This window comes from Cyanistes caeruleus, chromosome 2, assembly GCF_971803275.1.
Source record: "Cyanistes caeruleus chromosome 2, bCyaCae1.hap1.1, whole genome shotgun sequence".
NCBI lineage: Eukaryota > Metazoa > Chordata > Aves > Passeriformes > Paridae > Cyanistes > Cyanistes caeruleus.
Window position 1 is genome coordinate 12,660,301 of NC_141702.1, and position 21,301 is coordinate 12,681,601.

A 21,301-nucleotide genomic window follows, 5' to 3' on the forward strand; every position below is an offset into this window, starting at 1 on the left:
AATTTAAGAACCATTAACTTTCAGAAGAACTAGAACTACAGAACTACAGAATCAAAACGCAGTTTCCAGCCTAGATATAGGGGTTTAGGATAACAACAGCTTCAAATACATACTTCAAATCTGGGTTTTTTTCTTATTTAGTATCTTAAATATAAACAGCTGTCTGAATATGAATATATCTTCAGTCAGCCCAGCATTAAAAATTTACAGTACACAATTAAATAATTTTGAATAGAAATATAAAACTCTCCTCCCATATTTGCCTAACTACTCTTGAACTTTTGATAAATCAACACACCATACAAAGAATGATACTGCAAAATTAATCCTTTAAAGAAAAAAAACCAAAACCATTTCATCTTTGAGTTGTTTTATTTTATTAGGAGAACAGCTAACTCAAAGTTAACAGTGTTGAACACTCTTGTTCCTCATGCAAGAAGTGTATTTAGTTTTAACTGCTTTCTAACTACTTCTACTCAGAGACAGTGTGGGATTTTTGTATTTGTAGGGCTGAGTATTTATTAACTCAAGCCTTCTTTCCAGTGTGGCACAATCAGAATGTTCTGAACAGCTGGTTAGGAAGATAGCCAAGATGCAAGAAAGATGTCTGAGCCTCCTTTTCAAGGGCAGCCAACTCTTGTACTGTAGGTGCCAGAATATCCACATGGCCTTTATAGAGTCCACCTGCCAAAAGAGACACAATCTAAATTATGTGTTCAAAGTAATTTTTCAGCAGAACTAACAATGCCCAACCAGTAATTCACAAAGTTAATTACTTTGTTAAACAAAAACCACAAACCAACAAAAACAGGTATGCACATACTCTTGTCACTTGCAACCCATAGGCCGCATGTGACAAATGCAGAAGATAGCAAAGAACTAGCAGCTTTTTATAATTAATTTATTTATAATCTATGATTTATTTATAATCTATTATTCTGTAGCTATACAGGAGACAACCAGGAAACTAAACACTGGGAAGGGAACTCGAGAGTAGTTCATTCTTACCACCCAGAGCTCTTTTCTGCCCATATGTAACCTTCCCATCAAAATCATCCACTGGTACTTTTATATCTGGTTCAACTTGGGCAATAGTGCAGTTCAAGTGTTCTTCAATCTCCCCCAGCAACTAAGAGGAAAAAACCCAAGAAATCTTTAAGTACTCTTATAGTCCAAGACTAGTCAAATTAGTCTTCTGAACAGTCACATTTGAGTAGTTTGAACAAGAATGGTACACAGAAAACTATTTGGTCACAGATACAGAAGACTAACACATTTTTATTAGCTCAGACTATGCAAGTTCATTTCCAATTTCAGCAGGGTTTTACCCTAACTAGAAGTCTTTATTTCATACGCTATCCTACCTGTATGAATGAGGCTACTTTATAATAAGAACTCATAGTCCAAGCTTATTTTACCACAGATGAGGTGTATTTGCCCTTCTTAATCAGAGAAAGAAGGGAAGTATTGCTTTTTAACATACATTCACAGCTGGTATACAAATCCCAATGAAAAACCTACTTAAGTGACAAACTATTTCCAGGTTAGAGAAACAACAGCCTTAAGCAATGGTTTTCAACAAACCATCTAAACTGAAGTGTGTAACACCCTCTAAATCTTAACAGATTTTGATTAGGAAGACTGTAAGGAAGCTGAAGGTATGACTCCAACAAAATTGGCTGGGAATATTAAAATAAGATTTTATAATTACACAACTTACAGAACACAGAACTTGAAGAGTTTTCCAATTTATTCTTTAAATGGTATCACAGGTTATGAACACCCTAAGACTAGCTTTGTATGTCAACTACACAGGTCAAACAAGATCTTTATTCCTGAGTCTTTTAGAGGAATTAGGGAACATTTAAGCAAAATCCTTACCTGCATCTCATTGTACCATATGGTACAACCTCCTTCTTCCTTCAGTCTGGTGTTATAACATCCTTTTCCACGACTACTGCATACATGATACCAAACCTAGAAATAATGGAAAACGACTTCTAAACTTTGTGAAACAGTTTAATATATTTATTTCTACTAATTATAGAATGAAAAAGAATTTAGGAATCTGTTTAAGTTCTCCTTCCATTAAGCATGGACAAACAAGCAGCTTTTCAATGCAGGATAACAAGATCAGATAGCAGCTGTGGATAGAACTTTAGTAAATAGTGTCTGTTCACCTTTGCTTTGGAGTATAATTACCTTTTCTTTCTCCTTTGCCACAAGGGAGATTGCCAAACCCATCCTGAAATATTAAGGGAGAAGGAAGAGAGAAATATGTTTCAGTAACTACTGCCAACTTGTGAAACAACAACAAAAAATACCAAGAAAGCCTGGTGACTGCTCTGAACACACACCTACCTCTCAGCTCTGCCGACTCTCCCGATTCGATGAACATAGTTCTGTTTTTCATCAGGGAGTGTCACGTTGATAACTGTGTAAGACAGATAAAGTCCACAGAGAATGCAAGATTTTTTTTAATGTAAGAGGTAAGGTCAGAGATCAGACACCTAAAATATGATTTTGATTGCTGCAACTCCTCTCCTTAATCTATGTATATACTCTTATAGTCTATTACAACAGTTACAGGTGTAACCAGCAATACCCGCAATAAAGGCTCTCACTCTCAAACTGATTTCTCCCTGATTACTTTTTGGAAAGAATGGAAAACCAAATGAACAATTTACAAAAATGCAGAACATCATCAGGTGTTTGAGAACTTATGGTTAACAACCAAATTAAATATTGCCTAATTTAAGCCTTCATCATCTACATCTCTTAAATCATATATTCATTTTAACTAGTGGACAAGACTACAAATATATTGGAACTCGCGTGCAATTCAATAGCTTAATTTTAAAAAAAATTGTCTTACCATATGGAACGCCATGAATATCAATTCCTCTAGCAGCAACATCTGTGCAGATCAAGAAACGGACATCTCCTCTCTGCAAATACAGAGTTGTAAGGAAGTGTTGTGCTAAATATAGGAAGCAAAATCCCAAGTAATGAAACAATAGTCCTCTGCACTTACTTCACCTTAAAGTGTCTCTCTACATTTAAGAACACTTAAAATAAAGCATGAATAGCTTGGTCAATTTACATCCTTGTTTCTTCCCCCAACACATAAAGCAAGCAAAAATCTACAAATGGTTTAATCAGAAGTAAACTGTAATATTTTAATAACTTTTTTCTTAAAGTAATCAAGTGCTAAAGACTTTAAAAACAAAAAGTAATTACTACAGAGTTTAAAGTTAGGTTTTTAATTCAAAATAAGCCCACTATCTTCTCAATTCAAACTCACAAAGGTCATATTGACTACCAGTAGACATCCACCTACAGGAAATGTGCCTTACAATTTCAGGAAGTGGAATATAGAGCGTTTGAGAGCAATTTAATTTAAACGGAGAACTAGGAACAAAACATATGAATTTGAATAACAGGAGGTGAGGAAAAAGCCTTCAAGAATCTGCTGCATCACCTTAAATCTTTCCAGATTTTGCTTTCTTTCTTGAGGTTTTCTATCACCATGCAGGCAGACACATGAGAATTGATGCCCCTTCCTATCAGGGCCTGAAAGAATTTAAATGTATTAATAACATCACATTTAAGATATGACTCAGAATCATACAGAACTGAAAAAAAATTTAATGGGTAAAGAATTTTCACAGGCATTGGAGTGGAAAAAATACACAAGACAAGTAGTTGAACACCCTTTCTCCCTCTTCCCCAGAGCACATGTGTGTAGCCATTTCTCCTTACTCCTTCCTGCTCTGAATTTCCCCATTTATTCAAATGCCTGTCTTCACCTTCCTCCTCACACATTCCCTTTCACTGTTCCTGTGTTTTCTTTCACATTTCTCCTTCTATGTTCTTCTCTTCTTAGGTGTGAACATTTCTTCCCACATCTCTTGCCCTTATCAACTATCAATTTTACTAGTGTGTTTCAGCAAAGGTACCATGTATCTTCTCACTGGTTCAAATGTTGGTGCACCATGGGTTTCCAGCCCTTTCAGAACTGTCTGAACCAGGTACAAGACAATTCATTGCTTTTTTTCAAACAGGGCACCCCTGCAGCCGCCTGCTACAAAACTCCTGAATTATATGCCCAGTCAAGTATGTAAAAAACCTGAAGCACAATTTTATTTGTGCTGTGTCCCAGTATCAGTGATCTCTATCATACAAATTTGGTGTTAAGAAAACACAGAAGTGGGAAAAGTGAGCTGAGTAAGGTTGATATAAAACATTACCGCCGCCCTGTTGGATGAAGTACTGCTCCATATTATCACAGTCTATTTTAGTCCTGCAGAAAATAATGGCTTGGTCCATCTTGTGCTCTTTGATTGCCCGAACAGTGTATTCTCCTTTAAGAATTTTAATAGCTTCAGACCACATTTCTAAATAAAAATAAAGAAGCTATTTCACTCAAATTGTTTAAAAACATGAAGAACTTTGAAATGCATACCTTCAAGTTCTCTATCCTTCAAGTAGACAGTTAAACTTTTATTATTGGAGCAAGCAAGCTAAACATTCAGTTTCTACCTCTCCCCTCCATGCTCCAAGGTGATACAATACAGAAAGAACAAAACCACTCAGAAGTTTCAGGTTTCTTATACACACCAAAAAACACTTGTCCACAAATCTGCAAAGTATATATTCAAGTCTCTTTCCCATTCCCCAGTTACAGAAACACATTTCTCTTCAAGACAATGAGAATGTAGAAATAAAATTTTCGAGGAACGTCACTCAAGGCCAGTGTCCACTACAATTTACCTTTACTTCAAAAAATTTACAAAAATTTCATGAACAAATTTTAGTGTTGCTCATTACCTGGAGTGTTAGCGCCAGGTCTTGTATTGTCTTTTGCATGTACTTCATCAGTCTAGGAAAAACACAAACAAAAAAGCCCCCCCAAGTCAGTAGTGCACTTCACAGAAAAATACTTAAATCCATTAACTTGTAACTAGGAAGAAATTAAAATTTAAAAGTAATCTTAGCATTTTGTTTTCCCACCAGCCATGTTTACCTACCTTTACCTAAAGGAAAGTCTTGTGTTTAAGTACACAAAACTTACTCATAAAAAAGGGCAATAAAACTATTTATGTAGACACTGGATAGGAAATGCCTTTGAACAACGTGAAGAATTAAAAACACCCAAACAAACCTGAATAAAATGATATTGTAAAATATGGTTAAATCACATAAACAGTGGTTCCTTGTTTTTTCCCCTATGATAGGCTGAATCAGATATAAACTTAAAATCCAAAAGAAGTAAACTCATACTAAGACTTAATGGAAAGGTACTAACATGTGACAAACAGAGGTTCCAAAGACAAAGAAGGATTAAGAAAACCTATTGTAGCTGCATCAGATTTGCAAAGAAAAAAATATGGTTCCAAGTTACTTAAAACTTGAATACTAAAGACCTGAACATCCAACACCTTCACACATGAACAGGTGTCAGGTGAACGTAGAATCTGGAGTCTCAAATGCAGTCTGATATGAAACCCTTCCTGTAAAAACTGCTCATCTCACATGGCCTGGAGACAGAACTACCTTACAGAATGATCCATCTTGGCAGGTTTATTTCCTCCTGCCAAGTCAGAAAAGAGGTATGAAGAACAGTAAGGCCACAGACCATCAGCTGTGACATGAGTAAAAAAGGACAGTGCCATTGTTCTCTAGTGCAAATCAGACTGTCACTCTATCAAGCTTTTCCACAGTCATGTTTGTAATAGAGCTGTTCAGAAACAGTTTTATGACACCACTGATAAGATGCTGACTACCACGGAACAAACCATTACAGATTAAGCTATTTTGATAGTCAGCAAAGATCCTTCAATGTTAGGGCCCTGTTCTGAAGGTTAAATAAGTAAACATGGACAAGTAACCTCAATTTTCACTTACTCTGATATGATTCTTGCCGAGCCTTTCCCAGAGTTTATCAGCTTTTGGATTTACAGGAACAACTACATGGTGCACAGTTTCAGGGACAGAATCTTCTCCTTTCAAATCAACCCAGGTGGGAAAATGCATGATTTTTTCGGATAGTTTTTTCACATCAAAAGAATGCAATGTTGCAGAGCACACAATCACCTGAGAAAAAGAGTCATATGGATACTACTGAAGGTAAGATCCTCCCAATCCAAAAAGGTGGGAGTAGAACTGGATGAGTTATGTAGTTGAACAGCATAATATAACACAACAGAAAGAGTCTGGATTTCCTCATCATCAGTCTGAAAGCCACTCAGTTGGCAAGAGTCAGTACACAAAATAAATTGCTTAACTATTCTCTTACAAAGATCCAATAAATTAGAAGGAAGAATAAAAGACTATTGAAAGCTGATGAATCAAGACTATTAACACATCAGAAATCATAATGTATGTATTCAGTCATGTTTTGCTATATTTATATCTAAATAATTCAAATTAAATTGAAAACTTCTGAACACTACACTTCAACATCTAGAATACTAAAAATACATATCCACAGGCAATTACTGAACTCACTGAACATGTGTTAGCTATGGACAAGAGCTTTAGCAAACTCCAAAGAATCATGCTCCATGCCAAATAATAGTCAACAACTGAAAGCAGAGCATACCACATACTCAAAAAAATAGCCAAGCAAACAAAATAAACAAACAAAAAAACCACCCCACAACAAAAAAAACAAACCAATCACAAACATTCTATACCTGAAGTCTCTTTCCATCTGAGGTTATCTGAGGAATCTGACTGTGGATCCTGTTTATGAAATCTGAATAACCTTGGAGGAGAAGGCCATCCTACAAGGGGATGAAATAAAATAGGCAAAGCTGCAAATCTTCTCTCTCATTTCTCATTCTTTAATATTTGAGTTAGATAAGTAATACACTCTGACTCCTAGAAGTTCTTGCTTTTAATTAGCTGGACAGGTCAATGCATGGCAGGGATGTTACTACTAAGGAGAAAAAGCCCAGTAAAGAGCTTCACAAGAAGCTCAGCAGCTACTCCTAGCTAACACCCAAGGCATTTGAACTTTTTGAATATTCAGTTGTAGTAAAACAGCTCAGAGAGATGCCCTTATTTCACAGCATATTGAGTACAACATTCACTGGCTTCAAGACCTGACAGGTCAACTAACACTTTTATTTTGTCTTTGTCCTTTGAATTCCCTTCAGTAACAGGGAAAAACTTAGGTAATTTTTAAATATAGTTTGAAATAGATTTTTCTATCAGAAAAATTCCAAAAAGATTTAACAGAGAAGCTGTGAGGGTAGGGGGAAAAAAAAGTAGGCTACTAAGGCTGAAAACAATGACAGGATTAAGCTGGAACAGTCTATAGGTATTTGTTCCACTTTATTATCAAATGCTACAGAACAATCATGCTTCACTTTTTTTGCAAATTTTGTATTTTAGAAAAGAATTTAAATAGCACTTAGTTCTCTACATACAGCTTCGTCCAGAACCAGGAATCTAACTTGAGATAAATTAATCTTCCCTGTTGAGACCAGGTCATCCAGCCTTCCAGGAGTTCCAACAACAATATCCACCTATGAAGTGCATAAAGAGTATGTAACTAACTAGAGGCATTAAAAGTATTATCTAAGCTTAACATTACAAGACATTTATCAGCATAATGCTTTGTTTTCTATTAATTATAACTTCATAAAATCCTAGAGTAATCTGAGTTGGAGGGATCTCTTGAGATCATCTCTGGTCTCCACGCCCCACCTTCACATGCAAATCAAGGACAATTTCCAAGTTACTCTAGGTAGCTGCCTAACACAATTTTCAGTACTGTCTTTGAAAGCAATCCTACAACCTCCTCTCTGGGCAACCTCCATTTTTGTTCTACAGTCATTTCACTAGCAGAACCTACCTCAAGGATGAAGCCTTCCCTTATTTGGGAAGTGCTGTGCCCCTTTTTTTCCTTCCCTGAACCCCAAGCTGTGTATATTTGTTATCTAAAATTAACAAACAGATTTGTTCTTAAATGGGGATAATTTTTTCTCACGGTGGACGAATACAAAGTCTATCAACTATAGAAATAACTTAAGATTTTACCAAACAGAAGGGTTCACAATCAAGAATTTATCATTCACATGGAAGTCAAATAATCTTCCAGTTTAAGTAGGCTTAACAGAATATTTGTATTTTGGCAGCTAGAACCACAAGAATATTTATCAATAGTGATGTTTTCACTTCCAAAAGTGAGTCTTAAATAAAAACAAGACCCTGTGACTCTTCTCCTTACAGTATGATTGAATCAATTGTACATTCCACGCTGCTGAAACCAGACCACTTCCTTCTACGAAGGACTGGTTTTTAGTGTAGGTTCATCTTGCTTACTGCAGGCTATTTTTATTCACAAATACATGGAATAGAAGTTAATAGGAAAACTGTCTTGCTGGTCAAGGACAAATGGCAAACAATTACACCTTTAAGATTTTCAGGAGTACTCAGGCTTCAACAGAATTTGACCACTGTAATTTGAGTAATCTTAGTTCTTGTATTGACATGAAAGCAAAGGAACAACTGCTAGACTGGTGCAACATGAGCTTGCTATCAACTGTACATTTCCTTTTTCACATGTTTATTATTTTTATTACATCAGTTAGCACCATTAATATCCTCTAGCAACATCATATATTACTTGGAACCCATATGAATAAATCATATGAAAAAAAGACAACTTACACCTTGTTCAAGTACAGAGAGTTGATCTCTTGCAGCAACTCCACCAATAATTAGCAGTTCCCTAAAATTACATCAATATATTTGACATTTACCCATTTGTTATATTCAGAAGATATACTAAACATTTGTCTGAAGACTGATTCTTTTATTGATAGCTGACAATTAACAGCTCTGAACAGTAACTTTAAGAACAAAATAATAGAAAAAGTTAATTTTGAAATTCATCCTTTCATAGTGTAGTAGTGTATTGTATTTAATTCAAGTGAAAGCTCTTTTACCAAACTGTATTTGAATATGATTACTTTATCACTGTGTCATTAAACAAATTAGCAGTTTAACCAATGTAATCTTATAAAAAAACATTTCTTAACAATCAAAAAAAATTGTAACTTAGCTCAATGAAGTTTCTTGTGTCCTTGAAAATTAGAAATACAAATAACAGTAAACTAAATGAATCTTCCATTGTAGCTTGCCCATTCCTATTGCCAAGTTCCAGCAATTCTAGTAAATACACTCTTATAAACAGATTGCAGTTTAGAACTGGGATATGTTTAAGTTTTAGAAGCACAGTCAAAGTAGAGACAACTTAAAACCAAAGCAACTTATAGAGCATTCACTTTTCAGAATTGCATCTCCGTGATGACTTGTCCTGTAAACACATTAATTAAAGACAGCAGATACTGTTGCAACTACTTGATGGAGATGAAAAACAAACAAAATGAGGAGGCAGGAGATGGGGACGTAGGAAAATGTTCAGGAAAGAAAGACAGTAAGCAGATAATGTTTTTAGTCAAGAAAAGCATGTGAAGTCTCATACTAGTTATCACTGATAATTAAATAAAAACAACCTACCCACCAAATTTGTTATATGAGAAAAAGGCAGTCCACAGATAAAACACCAAAAACACCCTAAGTGGTCTAACTGTAGTTGCAAAGTCAGAAGTTCAGTTGGTAGCAGATTATTGCTGATAATAGTATCAGCAGCACTGCACATTATGGTTCACTTAGCTACAAAGTGGAAACCTCCCCCCACCCAATCTCCCCCTGAAGTTACATCCATGGAAAATACCATAAATGCAACTACCGAATTCACTGTTACCTTAATTTGGGATTATCAACGTATTTTTTGAACTGCTTCACATTGTTCAAAGTTTGTTCTGCCAGCTCTCTTGATGGTTCTACAATCAATGCTTTTGGAGCATTTGGAAGGTTCTGTGCTTGAACCACTTGTGCATTTCCTAAGTGGAAAAAAAAAAATCACCATTAAGACAAACTACATTCTTATTCTGGAATTTTTTTACAGGAAACAGATTTGGATTTTCTGTTAGTAATTAAAACCTAGTAATTCTAAATGCTCCATTAAAAGGTGATGTGATTGCTCTCTCAATTATGAATAACTTCAGAAAAATGCTCAGAACTTACAAGTGGGTGTACTGGTCATGGAGGACAACCCATTCTATTATGGGGTATAAAGACTCACACATATTTTTATGATAATGCTGCTGAAAAACTTAGCTGGACTTCTTTTACCTGATGTACTTCTAAATTCAAAATCTTGAAGACTATCAGTGGTTTAAGAGCAAGAAAATCTGGTATACTTTCAAGAAAGCACAAATATTTCTTCATAACTGCTGTATTAAAGATCTTTCTGATTGCAATTCAAGGGATCAAAAGATGCTCTGTAACACAGCCTGAATATAGAAACAAGAGATGTTTGTAGAAATCTAACCTACCTGAGTGCTGTGATTTTACAACACTGCTCTCAGGAGCCTTGCAGAGACCAACATAGCCATCTTTTGGTGGAAACTTGAAATCTTCTTCTCCAAAATTGAATTTCAATTCAGCATTCTAGGTTTCAACAAAGTTGTGTCACACACAGATTCAAGAGACCACATAAAATGAGAAACAACTCAATAATGAAAAAAAAAGAAGAAAAAAGGAGATATGGAAGGTCTTCTCTCATACATTCTTCTTCCCCAAGTTGCTGGAACTAAAAGTCATCCCAAACAAACAAACAGAAAGAAGACAATAAAAAAACCAAAGCATTTTTTCTCAAGTTGTACATTTCCCTAATCACTGAAAGGTTTTGCTAAAATCTTTACTGCTTGAGAGACAGACTCAAAAAGACTAACACAGAAAGAAATAGTACTACATTACAGTAATGTTAGAGTTCAGAACAAATGAAACAGGGTATCTGATTTTCAAGCTATTTGCTTGAATTTGCTCAATTGGCAGTAAACCAAAATTTAGCACACAAAACATAGCACTGTTATTAGGAATTAGTTATCCATGCTGCTCTACCTATAAATTCAAGATTAAAATTTGGATTTAACATTTAGCTTAAATGGCACTCACAGCTAACACACACACGTTTATTACTTCAGTAGTGACTACTGGAAAACCCAAGAAAACTGACTTTACATGCACAGTTACAGTAACTGTAGGTGGCTATGCAAATTTTATACTTAAGTAGTTCATTAACAAACTCATAAAAATTATAATTATCTTGGACATCTGTAATATTCCTATTACCTTCAGTACACAAGCTGCAAAAAGTGCTTGGTTCCTTATATGTGGTGGGATATCAAATGCAAGGCCAAGGTCCTTCCCTGAAAGTAGGGTTAGTTCAGTCAGACTCTTCAAGTGTGTGCTTTCCTCTCCCTCCACCCCCATGAAAGCATCCAAATAAAATTCCAAAGAAAGAGAATAAAACTTACCATTTTTGGAAAATTTTATTTGTCCTTTTTCTGTGTCTAGATAACACCCAATCGTATCATGCATAGTGAATTCCTCCAAAAAAAAACAAACCAAAAAGGTTTTGTGAAGCTAAGACATTTGCAGTGTATTAAAAAGACTTAGTGATAATATTCTGTCAGCTTTCAGTTTTCTTACCTCTCCCTAATAAATGTTGATTCTTGAGAAGCCAAGCAAGCTCAATTTGTTTCAGTAAGACCGTTGTAAATAGAACACATATTTTTATTTGACTACAAGTCCTCAGTAAACTGTCCAATCGATCTTAGATATTTAAGCATTTATTACTGCTTTAAATTTACTTCAAAAACCAAACACAATGACAATGATACATTTAAGTCATTTACCTGGAAGTACTCTGCACTATGGAAAAGCACATTAGTCATGCAATGTAAATCTAAGCTTAGAACAGCAAACATTGCATCAGAAACCTGTATTTTTACTATAATAAAAGACTAACTCTTGAAGATGACGCTATATGCATTTTATATATACTTGAATGCTTTGAGTATCTTGAGATCTGTTAATTTTAAAGGTATTCAATAACATTTATGTATTATAAAGTGCTTCGAAACAAGCTCAAGAATCACTATTAAACAAGCTACAGTAGTCCTAAAAGTTGCAAGTTTTATGACATTGAGTTCATTATTCGCACAAAAAGGCTTGATTTTCTGCTGTAATACTAATTTATATAAATTATGTTTAACATCTCAATTCCACTGCTACACTACACAAAAAACACTACAGATATTCCCAGCAGGCATTTCAGAAGTGTACATTAAGGTAGTGGCAAACTCAACTCAAAAGAGGTAGTGCACTCCAACTATGTCTTACTAGCACTTAACAATGCATTGTGACAGATTAGAGTTGTCCAGTTACTTCTATTTTAATTTCTAGTAAACAGAATACAATGCCCAGACTTGGATGTTCACATTATATACAGATGGGTTGATTTATTCAAGCTACAACTGAAGTAAGTCAAGACAAGTCTCGAGAGGTCAATTAACTTTTAACCTGTGACACACAGCAAAATTTTAACTTCTAAATAGGAGTTGATATAATTGCAGTTTAACCACTATCATGTCTCAAGCTTATAACTGCTTTTGCTGGATCTTTTAATAAGCTTTTATTCAAAAATGCTTCAGTGTTTCATAGTACTTTTGTCCAGTGAGCCTCCCTTAGCAGTGAGCACTATTTCAAAAGACAGTTTATTGTAACAGCACAAAACTAACATGCAAAAACTTTCAATAATATCTCTGCCAAAAATAATTTAAGCTTACCTCACCATAGCTGTCAAATTGCTTGTTGTGAGATTTCTTACCAGTGCCACCAAAGCCAAAGCCAAATTTATCAGTGCCTGAAGACAAGACAATAGGCTTTTAACTTTTGGTTGACAGGTTATACCTTTTCCTCCTGGTATTAGTAACTGAAATCTCCAACACTACTGCATAAACAAGTAATACACACTGCTAACTACAGATTTCTGACCTGGATGCACCAAACTAGTACTTTTGCAGCAGTACATTTTTCAATTTTACTAGTCTCTAGTCATCTTCATCAAAAAACCCCCAAAAAACCCCATAAAAAGCAGAAAGTCACTGAAGACAACAAAACACTGTCACCACCGAAGACTTCCCCTTAAATAGAAGGGAAGTAAAATGGAACAAGTTATCAACTTGCCAATATTGGGAACTTTCCTAAGGAGTTTATTTTCTGCAACACTAAACAGGACTCCCTCTGTTCCATGTCAATGTAAGAACTAGCTATAGGTTCTTCAGAAGGAAACTCACCCAGGTCCAATGAAGCCTGCATAGTTGACCAACCAACTCTGCACAAGCCTTGGTCATGACAGGAAACTTCATAATAGTATTTCCCTTTAAAAGAAAAAGAAAGGATCTAATACAATACTCAAATTCATTAAGGTGGTTCTGTCTTGCTACTTCCAAGTCCATACAGATCTAACATTCCCAGTCCTGCTAAACATGTCATAAAATCCCCTACTGTGTTTGTGTGAAAAGGCTGTATGCGTACCTTTGTATGGAATGAAGAATGAGCAGGCAAAAGAGACAAAGTACACACTGAGAAGTAGCGTGTGAAAGGCTCCAAAGGAGTGACATGCAAGAGAGAAGAGTGCTCCTACTGAATGCACAGGAACCAATAAACTCAGGACACAGGGTTCTGCAGAATCAGTACCAGACCACCAGCATGCCCCAATGCCAACACTGCTTTTGCCACTTGAAGCACATCCAGCTGGCTGTTATGTACACACAACTACAGAATTATCTGCACACCCCATGAAAGCCGACTGTTTAGGGTCTTTCTGAACACACCCCAGAACCACTGGAGTATGAGGATGACTTCTTAGTCAAACGCTAGGGTTGGCCTCTCAACTATTGCTACAACCACAGAAATGTGAAATTTTTGCATGCACACACCTATCTGTGTGAAGGCTGAAAGGAAACAACTTGAAGTACTGTGTGCATAGCCATTTCCCAACAAAACCACATTCTGATGAATATTACTTAGGATTCTGCCTCCTTCAACTCAGTCTGCTATTGATACCTGCAGATTTTTAGCTTTCCATGTATACTTCATGTATTTGTAGCTAGTAGTGTTAAATGCCTAGATACAACTTCCTGTACTTTTCCAGCTTCCTTTCCCACAGTGAACAAACTCCTTGATGCATTCTTCAAGTTTTGTTTAGTCTTGCTTGTTAGTTTACCAAGGACAATTTATTTTGTACCACATATCATAGACATAATAAAGGTAGAGTTCTATTTTAACTGCCCAATCTTATAGAATTCTATGAATCTAATTTGGGGCATGGTTTTCCTGATGTTGTGTAAAAAGCTGCAGGCTTTCAAGTAAAGGTTTGCCTTTCTATTATCATTTTAATGTAGTTTGGGAAGGTTTTATTCTACTTTCAGACATCAGTGTCAGGGAAAAAGTAATTTACAACACAAGGAGAACAAAACAGAGATATTTGTCATTTCCAAGTCTTAAGCTACTAAATTTGGTCAGATGGATAGAAAGCTTTTAATGTAACCATCTGCATTAATAATGGCTGACAAGCAGGCATTTCAGCTGAAAATTTTCTAGAAGAGTACTCAAAACACATCACTTTATATTTACCTTTAGTCACACCTCTAGTTGCTCTGCATCCATGCCATTCTTTAATCTCTCTGCTTTGACAACACAAACCATCCGATCCAATTGCTGAAAATTACAAGACAGTTTTAGTTGAAGAAATTGCCTAATTGCTTTTAAAAGAAAATTTCATGCATGCTTTCCTCTAGTTTAAAATGTTCTTAAGTGAACAACAGGACAACTCACCAAAAGCTGATCCTCTGTCATAGGGGTTCATCTGCCATTTATTGAGCACTAAGTTTGAAAGATAATAACAGAAAAAAACATTAAATCAACAAAGTAAGCCTGAAAAACTCAAATTAGAAGTTCAAATTGTTTCTAAAATGTTTGGCTTAATTTTGTGGAGAAAAAGCTTTGTTCCAATGAAATCCATATCAGCTCAAAATGAAGGTCTACAATCTGAAGGAGGGGCACAAGTGCTTAACACAAAGGTATTCTGTGGAAGTTTAGATTATTCCACTAAGGAGAACACAGATTAAGTTACTCAAAAATGCAACTGAAAACAATGCAGACTTTTATAAAATAAGGCAGTTTCAAACAATCACAACCAAATTCAGATAGTAAATATCCAAAACTGTATTAAGAACAACAAATTCAAAATGTGTTATTTGCAATTTCTGTTCCAAACTTACATTAAGGTTGTTTTTCAAGTGGTAAGTTAAAATGCTATTACTAAGGAGCTAAGATACATACACATAGAATTTGAGACTTCATTTTTCATATGCTCAGCAACATGCTGCAATAAAATCTATACATTTAAAAAAAACCCAGATGTCATTTCAATCAGGCTTACTGAGTATATTTGCATATTCATATTATATTCTCTAAAGGAGGATTTTATTTTAACTTTTCATTTTTTTTAAGTTGACTTTACTATCACCAGTGTAGCACTAATTATAATGATGACAACTTCTATAACATCCTCAGAGTGTTGTTTGTGTAAATACTGTTCACTTACATAAAATCCATCAATACCACAGACTGGACATAGGTACTGGCTTTACAAAGCTAAATTATAAGGACGCACAACAGACTCTCAAATACTGTGAGGATATTATCATAGTTACAAGCCATTCTATACAGCTGAGTTCTGGCCCTATGCATTTCCTGCTCAATTCAATGTTTACTAGAACAAATTGTAGCAACCCAAGATGTTGTTACTCAATTCCAGAAACTAGGCAGGTGCCAAAAGGAACATAACAGCTCTACTCAGCACAGCAGGATTGAAAAATCCTACACTGTTACTTCAGCCACACAAAAATATGTTTGAGCCAAGAAGAGCTAGGAGCTAGAAGAACCTTCTGCTCAAGCTTACTTAAGAGGCCCAAACCAACTCCATGGTGTCATAGATGGTCTCATCTATTCCTGCAACAGAAAGATGTTTTTTAAGTCCTTCTTTTAAGGTGGACAACACCATCACTTCACATCTTACAAGCCAATAACCTAGTACGGCTTTCAGAAGAACACTGGAAAGCAAGGTGTGGATCAGCCAGCCTCAAGCTGAAAACAAGAACATTACTAAGAAATGCACACCAGTACTTCCCATGATTCCACCAGTAAATTTATATTCACTGTTTAATAAAACATTGAAAGATGATATTCTGTTTATATTATCCCGAATTATGGAAAAAATACTTATCTAATGGCAGGTTAACCTTACTCTTAAGGGTAACAAAATCAACACAAGTTAGCAGAGTTTTGAATTTAAGGAGTGTGACATATAAAAACTTACCTGCCCCTCCAGTTTTAATAGTGGCTTTTCCTTTCTTGCCTTCCATTTGGTCTTTCAATGTTTCATAAACAATCTGGATAACTGGAATGCTGAAAGCCTATAATGAAAAGTTACTTTCATTCCACAAGTTATACACTTATTTCCAGCTTTGCTTTCAGGTGCAATACCCACAGCCAGAAAGACTGAAATACATTCCTACATATATGCTGCTGAAGACTATTACCAATAATGCTTAAACACATATACACATTCTCTGCATATACGCATACACAACACCTCTCACCACTTAAAGACTTTTACTTTCTGTTAATTTAAATTTTATTACTTACACCAGTTTTTCCACTCCCAGTTTCAGCAGCCTATAGAAGAAAAATACAAGAGTTTAACCAGGAATGTAAGGACTCTTCTAGAATTCTATTTTGATAAACTAAGTTTATTTTTTATGAAGTGTTATTTTGGTTTATGGAATGAAGAGCACAGAGATCCATAAAAGACATGATGAACAGGGCATACTAATATGATACTTTTGAGGTTGTTGATACTGCAGCATTGGCTTAGGTAGTATTAACCATGTTCCATGCAGAGCTATGTCACGTATTTACAGCCAAAAGGAGAGTAGATGAGATCAGACAGCCCTCATTCATGTGGCAGTGCCTGTCAATAAGTCAAAAAATAAAGCCTAATTCCCCCAGATTTCATCTGCAAGAACAGCTGGAAACACACCAGGAACTCAAAGAGGATTTTACCTGAAGAATATACTTTTGAATTAGGACAGGAGAGCTAGTCTAACTATGGACACATGTGGAAAGAACAAAACTGACCACACTACTAACGATTAAAATACACAGGATTTATATGAATAGGATTATCCTGCAGACATACCATCAGTACATCGCCACCTCCCAAGATCAACGGGATGGATTCTGCTTGGATATCCGTAGGGAGACTACAGGAAAGAACACATTAACACAAGGTAATGTTCTATGCAAGTGGAAAAATAATTTTTTACTTATATAGATATTCACACAAACCATGGTCATCTGCAATATAAAGCAGGTAACTGCTATTCCCCCTGGTTTGCAGCAGATTCAACTGCACCTTGATAAGAGACTCCATCTCACATCACTATGCTAAACTATAAAAGAAACTTATTAACTATATATTCCTTGTCTCCTTTCTTGAGTTTTTCTTTAAAGCCACTTATGCAGCCCTTACATGATTCTTGTTCAAAACCAGAAATGGAAATAAAAATAACTAAACATAACCAGCATTTTCAGACAACCAAAGCTAATTAATACCATTTATATAAGAAGAAATACATACATTAAGTTTGTTGATAATGACAAAATTCTGAATGACAATTCAAAACAAACTCTGAAGTTAAAATATTTTCGCCAAACAAGTAACCAAACGCAAGAATAACTTTCTTAGAAGACTGACACACAAGCATTACGTTTGAAAAACGCAATCACAGACCACAGTCTGGAAAACACGTACTAAACTAGCATCAATTATGTGACAGTATTTAATCCAATAACCCCATGATACATAATAAATAAACCAGAAGCACAGAGCCTTTTGTGAAACAAACGGAACGAAGCATAAGGAGTCACGCTCTGCTTGTCCAAGTTTAAATGTTACTGCTGCAGTCACAGTTTTTGTTCTTCTCTACAGGGAAGCATATGATATGCAAAGACAGTTAAAGGAAAACACACATCCACTTTGCTTTAATGTGACAGCAGAGGAGTTTTAAGAAGCATGTCATACATTGACGAAAGGAAAATTAGCGTTTGTCACACTCCTACTTACAGCCAGTCCATCTCCTCCACTGCTTGAGCTATCTCAGGCATAACACCCATCTCTGTAAGACAAGCAAAAAAAGATCCAGCAGTGTTATTAACCTCACATTGCCCACAAGATTGCCAAGCATCAACACTTCCAGCTACAGACACAAACATGGAAAACCACGCTTTTTGGCAACAGCATGTGCAGCCTTCACTCCAGCACCCACTGATAGAAAGGCTCTCTCTTCCTCACTAGCAGCTTTGAGAGCTGTCCTCACTTAGAGCAGAGTAAGTCAAGCATACACAGGGCACAGGGGCAGCTACAGACATAGCAGCAAAAAAACCAAGCTGGAAACAGAGCACCTCTTCAAGCACAAGGTACTTATCTTTGCATCTTTAAGGAAACTGCCTGTGCAGACAACAGGGAAGACTCAATCATAAATACCCAACTTTCTCTACACTTGAGGTGCAAACAGCAGAAAAAAAACTATCCCATAAGGACTTTAGTTCACAAATCTTGCCTGACCCACTGGATAGCATGTACAATAAAAAGACAATGCTTTGATTTTTATAAAGTTACTAATTACATCTACCTTTGAAAAGCTTTTTTCCTTGGATACCTATTCTGGCAAACTCATATCAAGGTCTAATGGTTGTACCTCAGATACAAGTTAAATATGGAGCAACATGCTTTTATATTGATAAATAAATCCTCCATATTTAAAAAGGAAAACAAAAGAAACCTGCAGTTATTCAATACAGGCAAGAAGAAAGCAGATCCTAAGCAATCCAAATGATGGCAACATACCATCAAAATAACAATTTATCTGTTGGTCATCTCTTTGGGTACATAAGGTTACACTACATCAATTTCCTCAACTATAAACATGCACCATTCCAAGCAGAAGTTTTACACACTGGCCTCTGCACTGCCACAATTCTGGGCTTCAGACACAGCGTGCATAAGCACACACACTGAGCTGGGCTGGTGCAGATGGATGCGTGCAGCCAAAAATTATTCTTCTATTTGCTATAATACAAATGCTATAAGAAACATGTTTCATTTGTAATGTGATTTCAGAAAGCTTTAATATTTTCAAGTGCTGGCCTTTACGCCTACAAAAGTAGGCAATCCACACAAGCAACAAAATCAATAGCAATTAAAATCACTTCCTACTGATTGCAGGTTAGAAACAAATCCAGACGTATTTTTTCCCATACACTTCCAACTCAAAAAGATTAATTCAACATAAAAATACAAGAATTTAATCAAAGAATGACACTGTGACATTCTCCTCAACTACATCCAAGTTAATCCTGCTGCATGCATCCAAACTGATCTCTTGATCTCGGGGAGAAGCTTCAGCATTTTCCCCCCATAATAAGATGCAAAAAAGTTCAGTTAAAATGAACAAATGAAAAACCTCATACACATTAAAACTTTACAGAACTCTGATCTTAGCTGGTTGCTTATTTGTACAGAATCTGCATGGGGAAGGGGACACAAGAGTGATGTTTCCTCCTTTCATAATAATCTTTTGGATTTCAGTTTACTGTTACATACAGTAATAACAAATACATATAGTTTATATAATAGACATAGCTAAACTGTATCACGAAGCAGAGCTTCTCTTATAAAAAACCAGTGATTATCCACTGCTATACAGAGAACAGGTAAAATAAACCTCGTTACTGAAACCAGTCAGCATAAGGAACGAGCCTAACTTTAAAGCAGCCCCTTTCCTAGATCCACATGAGCAACAAAACCTGCAAAACCATTCCGATAACCACTTCTCCCAGCCTAAAGAAGCCCGAGGACATGGGCAGAGGCACCTATATCCCCCGCAGGCCTCGCAACATGCAGCCTCATGCATGGTCAGCCACCGTGGGCCAAGCTGGGACGGCGGCCCGAAGAGCTCCCCCTGGCACTGCAGGGAACCCGGGAGCCGGAGGGCAGAGGCGAGAGGCTCCCTTAGGGCCGAGACCCCGCGACCCCCGCGCCACGTACCCGAGAACGCCGCCATCTTGGCCCCGCGAGCACCGCGAACAGCGCAGAGCGCAGGCGCGAGGCCCGGCCGCCGCTTTATGGGGCCGGGTGGGCGCAGGAGCCGCCGCGCCGCGCGTTCCGCCCCGGCCCGGGGCCGCCCTCCGGGTACTGATGACCAAAAGCACCCCAGAGACAAACGCACCAGATATGTTAGACAGACCCTAATAGGGATACTTTATGCCCCAGTTTTTACAGAAGTTTCCCTGAATTCTGCACCGTCTTGTTCTAGGGTAACTTCTAGTGGGATTAAACGCGAGAAACTTCGGGGTTTTGTAAAAAACAAAATGAGATTGCAAGTGCAGAAATGCAGCTTAGACAGTTACATCACTGGGAGCCAATGGTGCATTTGTCTGCTAAGTGGAAGGCACAGTATGAACTACTGCCTACTGCTTTCCATTGTGAAACAGCTTCAATCTTTGCAAAGGCAGCGTGACATAGAGACATCTCTGGCTCAAAGGCCAAAAAAACAAGCACCTCTGACAATGTAGTTCTCTTGATTACTGTGTTGCAATTTGAATACTGGTTTTGTCCTGGTGGTTTGTTTCAAGATCTTTTTTTTAAACTTGCTGAGCCCTACTGGCTGTTAACTTACGCTCTAGAAACTGGTGTCATGCAGAGAAAAATACAGCAGTGTATTTTATACCCTTCATACCAGGTTGTTTGCATTGCAATGGTTTCTCATGTATTAATAATTCCTTTGGGAGTATCTTCCTTTGATGCGCCTCTTTTCTTTCAGTATTATTCACTATATCTGTCAATCATTATTTTGCTTGCTTTCAGAGAAATGACAGAACTAGTGATTCTTTAAAGGCACAGATATGAATAATGTACAGATTCAACCATGACTCTAAGGAAACCTGTTTGTAGGCAGACCTTGATATCAACACATAGTGCTGCTTGTTGGTGTGAACATGGAGTGTAATTTACTATAAATCTCCCACAATTCTTTGAAACTTACAAACACAATATTATACTATTTACTATTGCTTTACAAGCTACATTGTCAAATATAGGTAAAAAATACACCAACAGTAAAATGGCATTTATTTCTCAGAAGTTTTTTCTTTTTGATTTTTTCCCAAGTATCCATCATAGCTTTTATATTGCCCTGAATCCCTAGTTTCAGAATTTCAGGGTTTTTTTAACCTAATTCTAGGC

General features: G+C 36.4%; 1 protein-coding gene across 1 annotated transcript; it reads right to left on the reverse strand.

Moving 5' to 3' along the window:
• Positions 1-353: 353 nt before the first annotated feature.
• Positions 354-20,260, reverse strand: DDX1 (DEAD-box helicase 1). The gene is made up of 26 exons (XM_023923489.2): positions 20,105-20,260; positions 18,122-18,173; positions 17,195-17,258; positions 16,642-16,671; positions 16,313-16,409; positions 14,767-14,814; positions 14,566-14,649; positions 13,224-13,307; positions 12,714-12,790; positions 11,400-11,472; positions 11,215-11,291; positions 10,416-10,530; positions 9,782-9,920; positions 8,683-8,743; positions 7,437-7,535; positions 6,699-6,788; positions 5,908-6,096; positions 4,831-4,882; positions 4,251-4,397; positions 3,482-3,573; positions 2,876-2,948; positions 2,362-2,434; positions 2,203-2,245; positions 1,882-1,977; positions 1,009-1,129; positions 354-684 (listed from the first exon to the last, which is right to left on the reverse strand). The coding sequence occupies exons 1-26, from the start codon at positions 20,118-20,120 to the stop codon at positions 554-556; spliced, it is 2,223 nt and encodes a 740-aa protein (XP_023779257.1). The 5' UTR covers positions 20,121-20,260; the 3' UTR covers positions 354-553.
• Between the last annotated feature and the right edge of the window lie 1,041 nt (positions 20,261-21,301).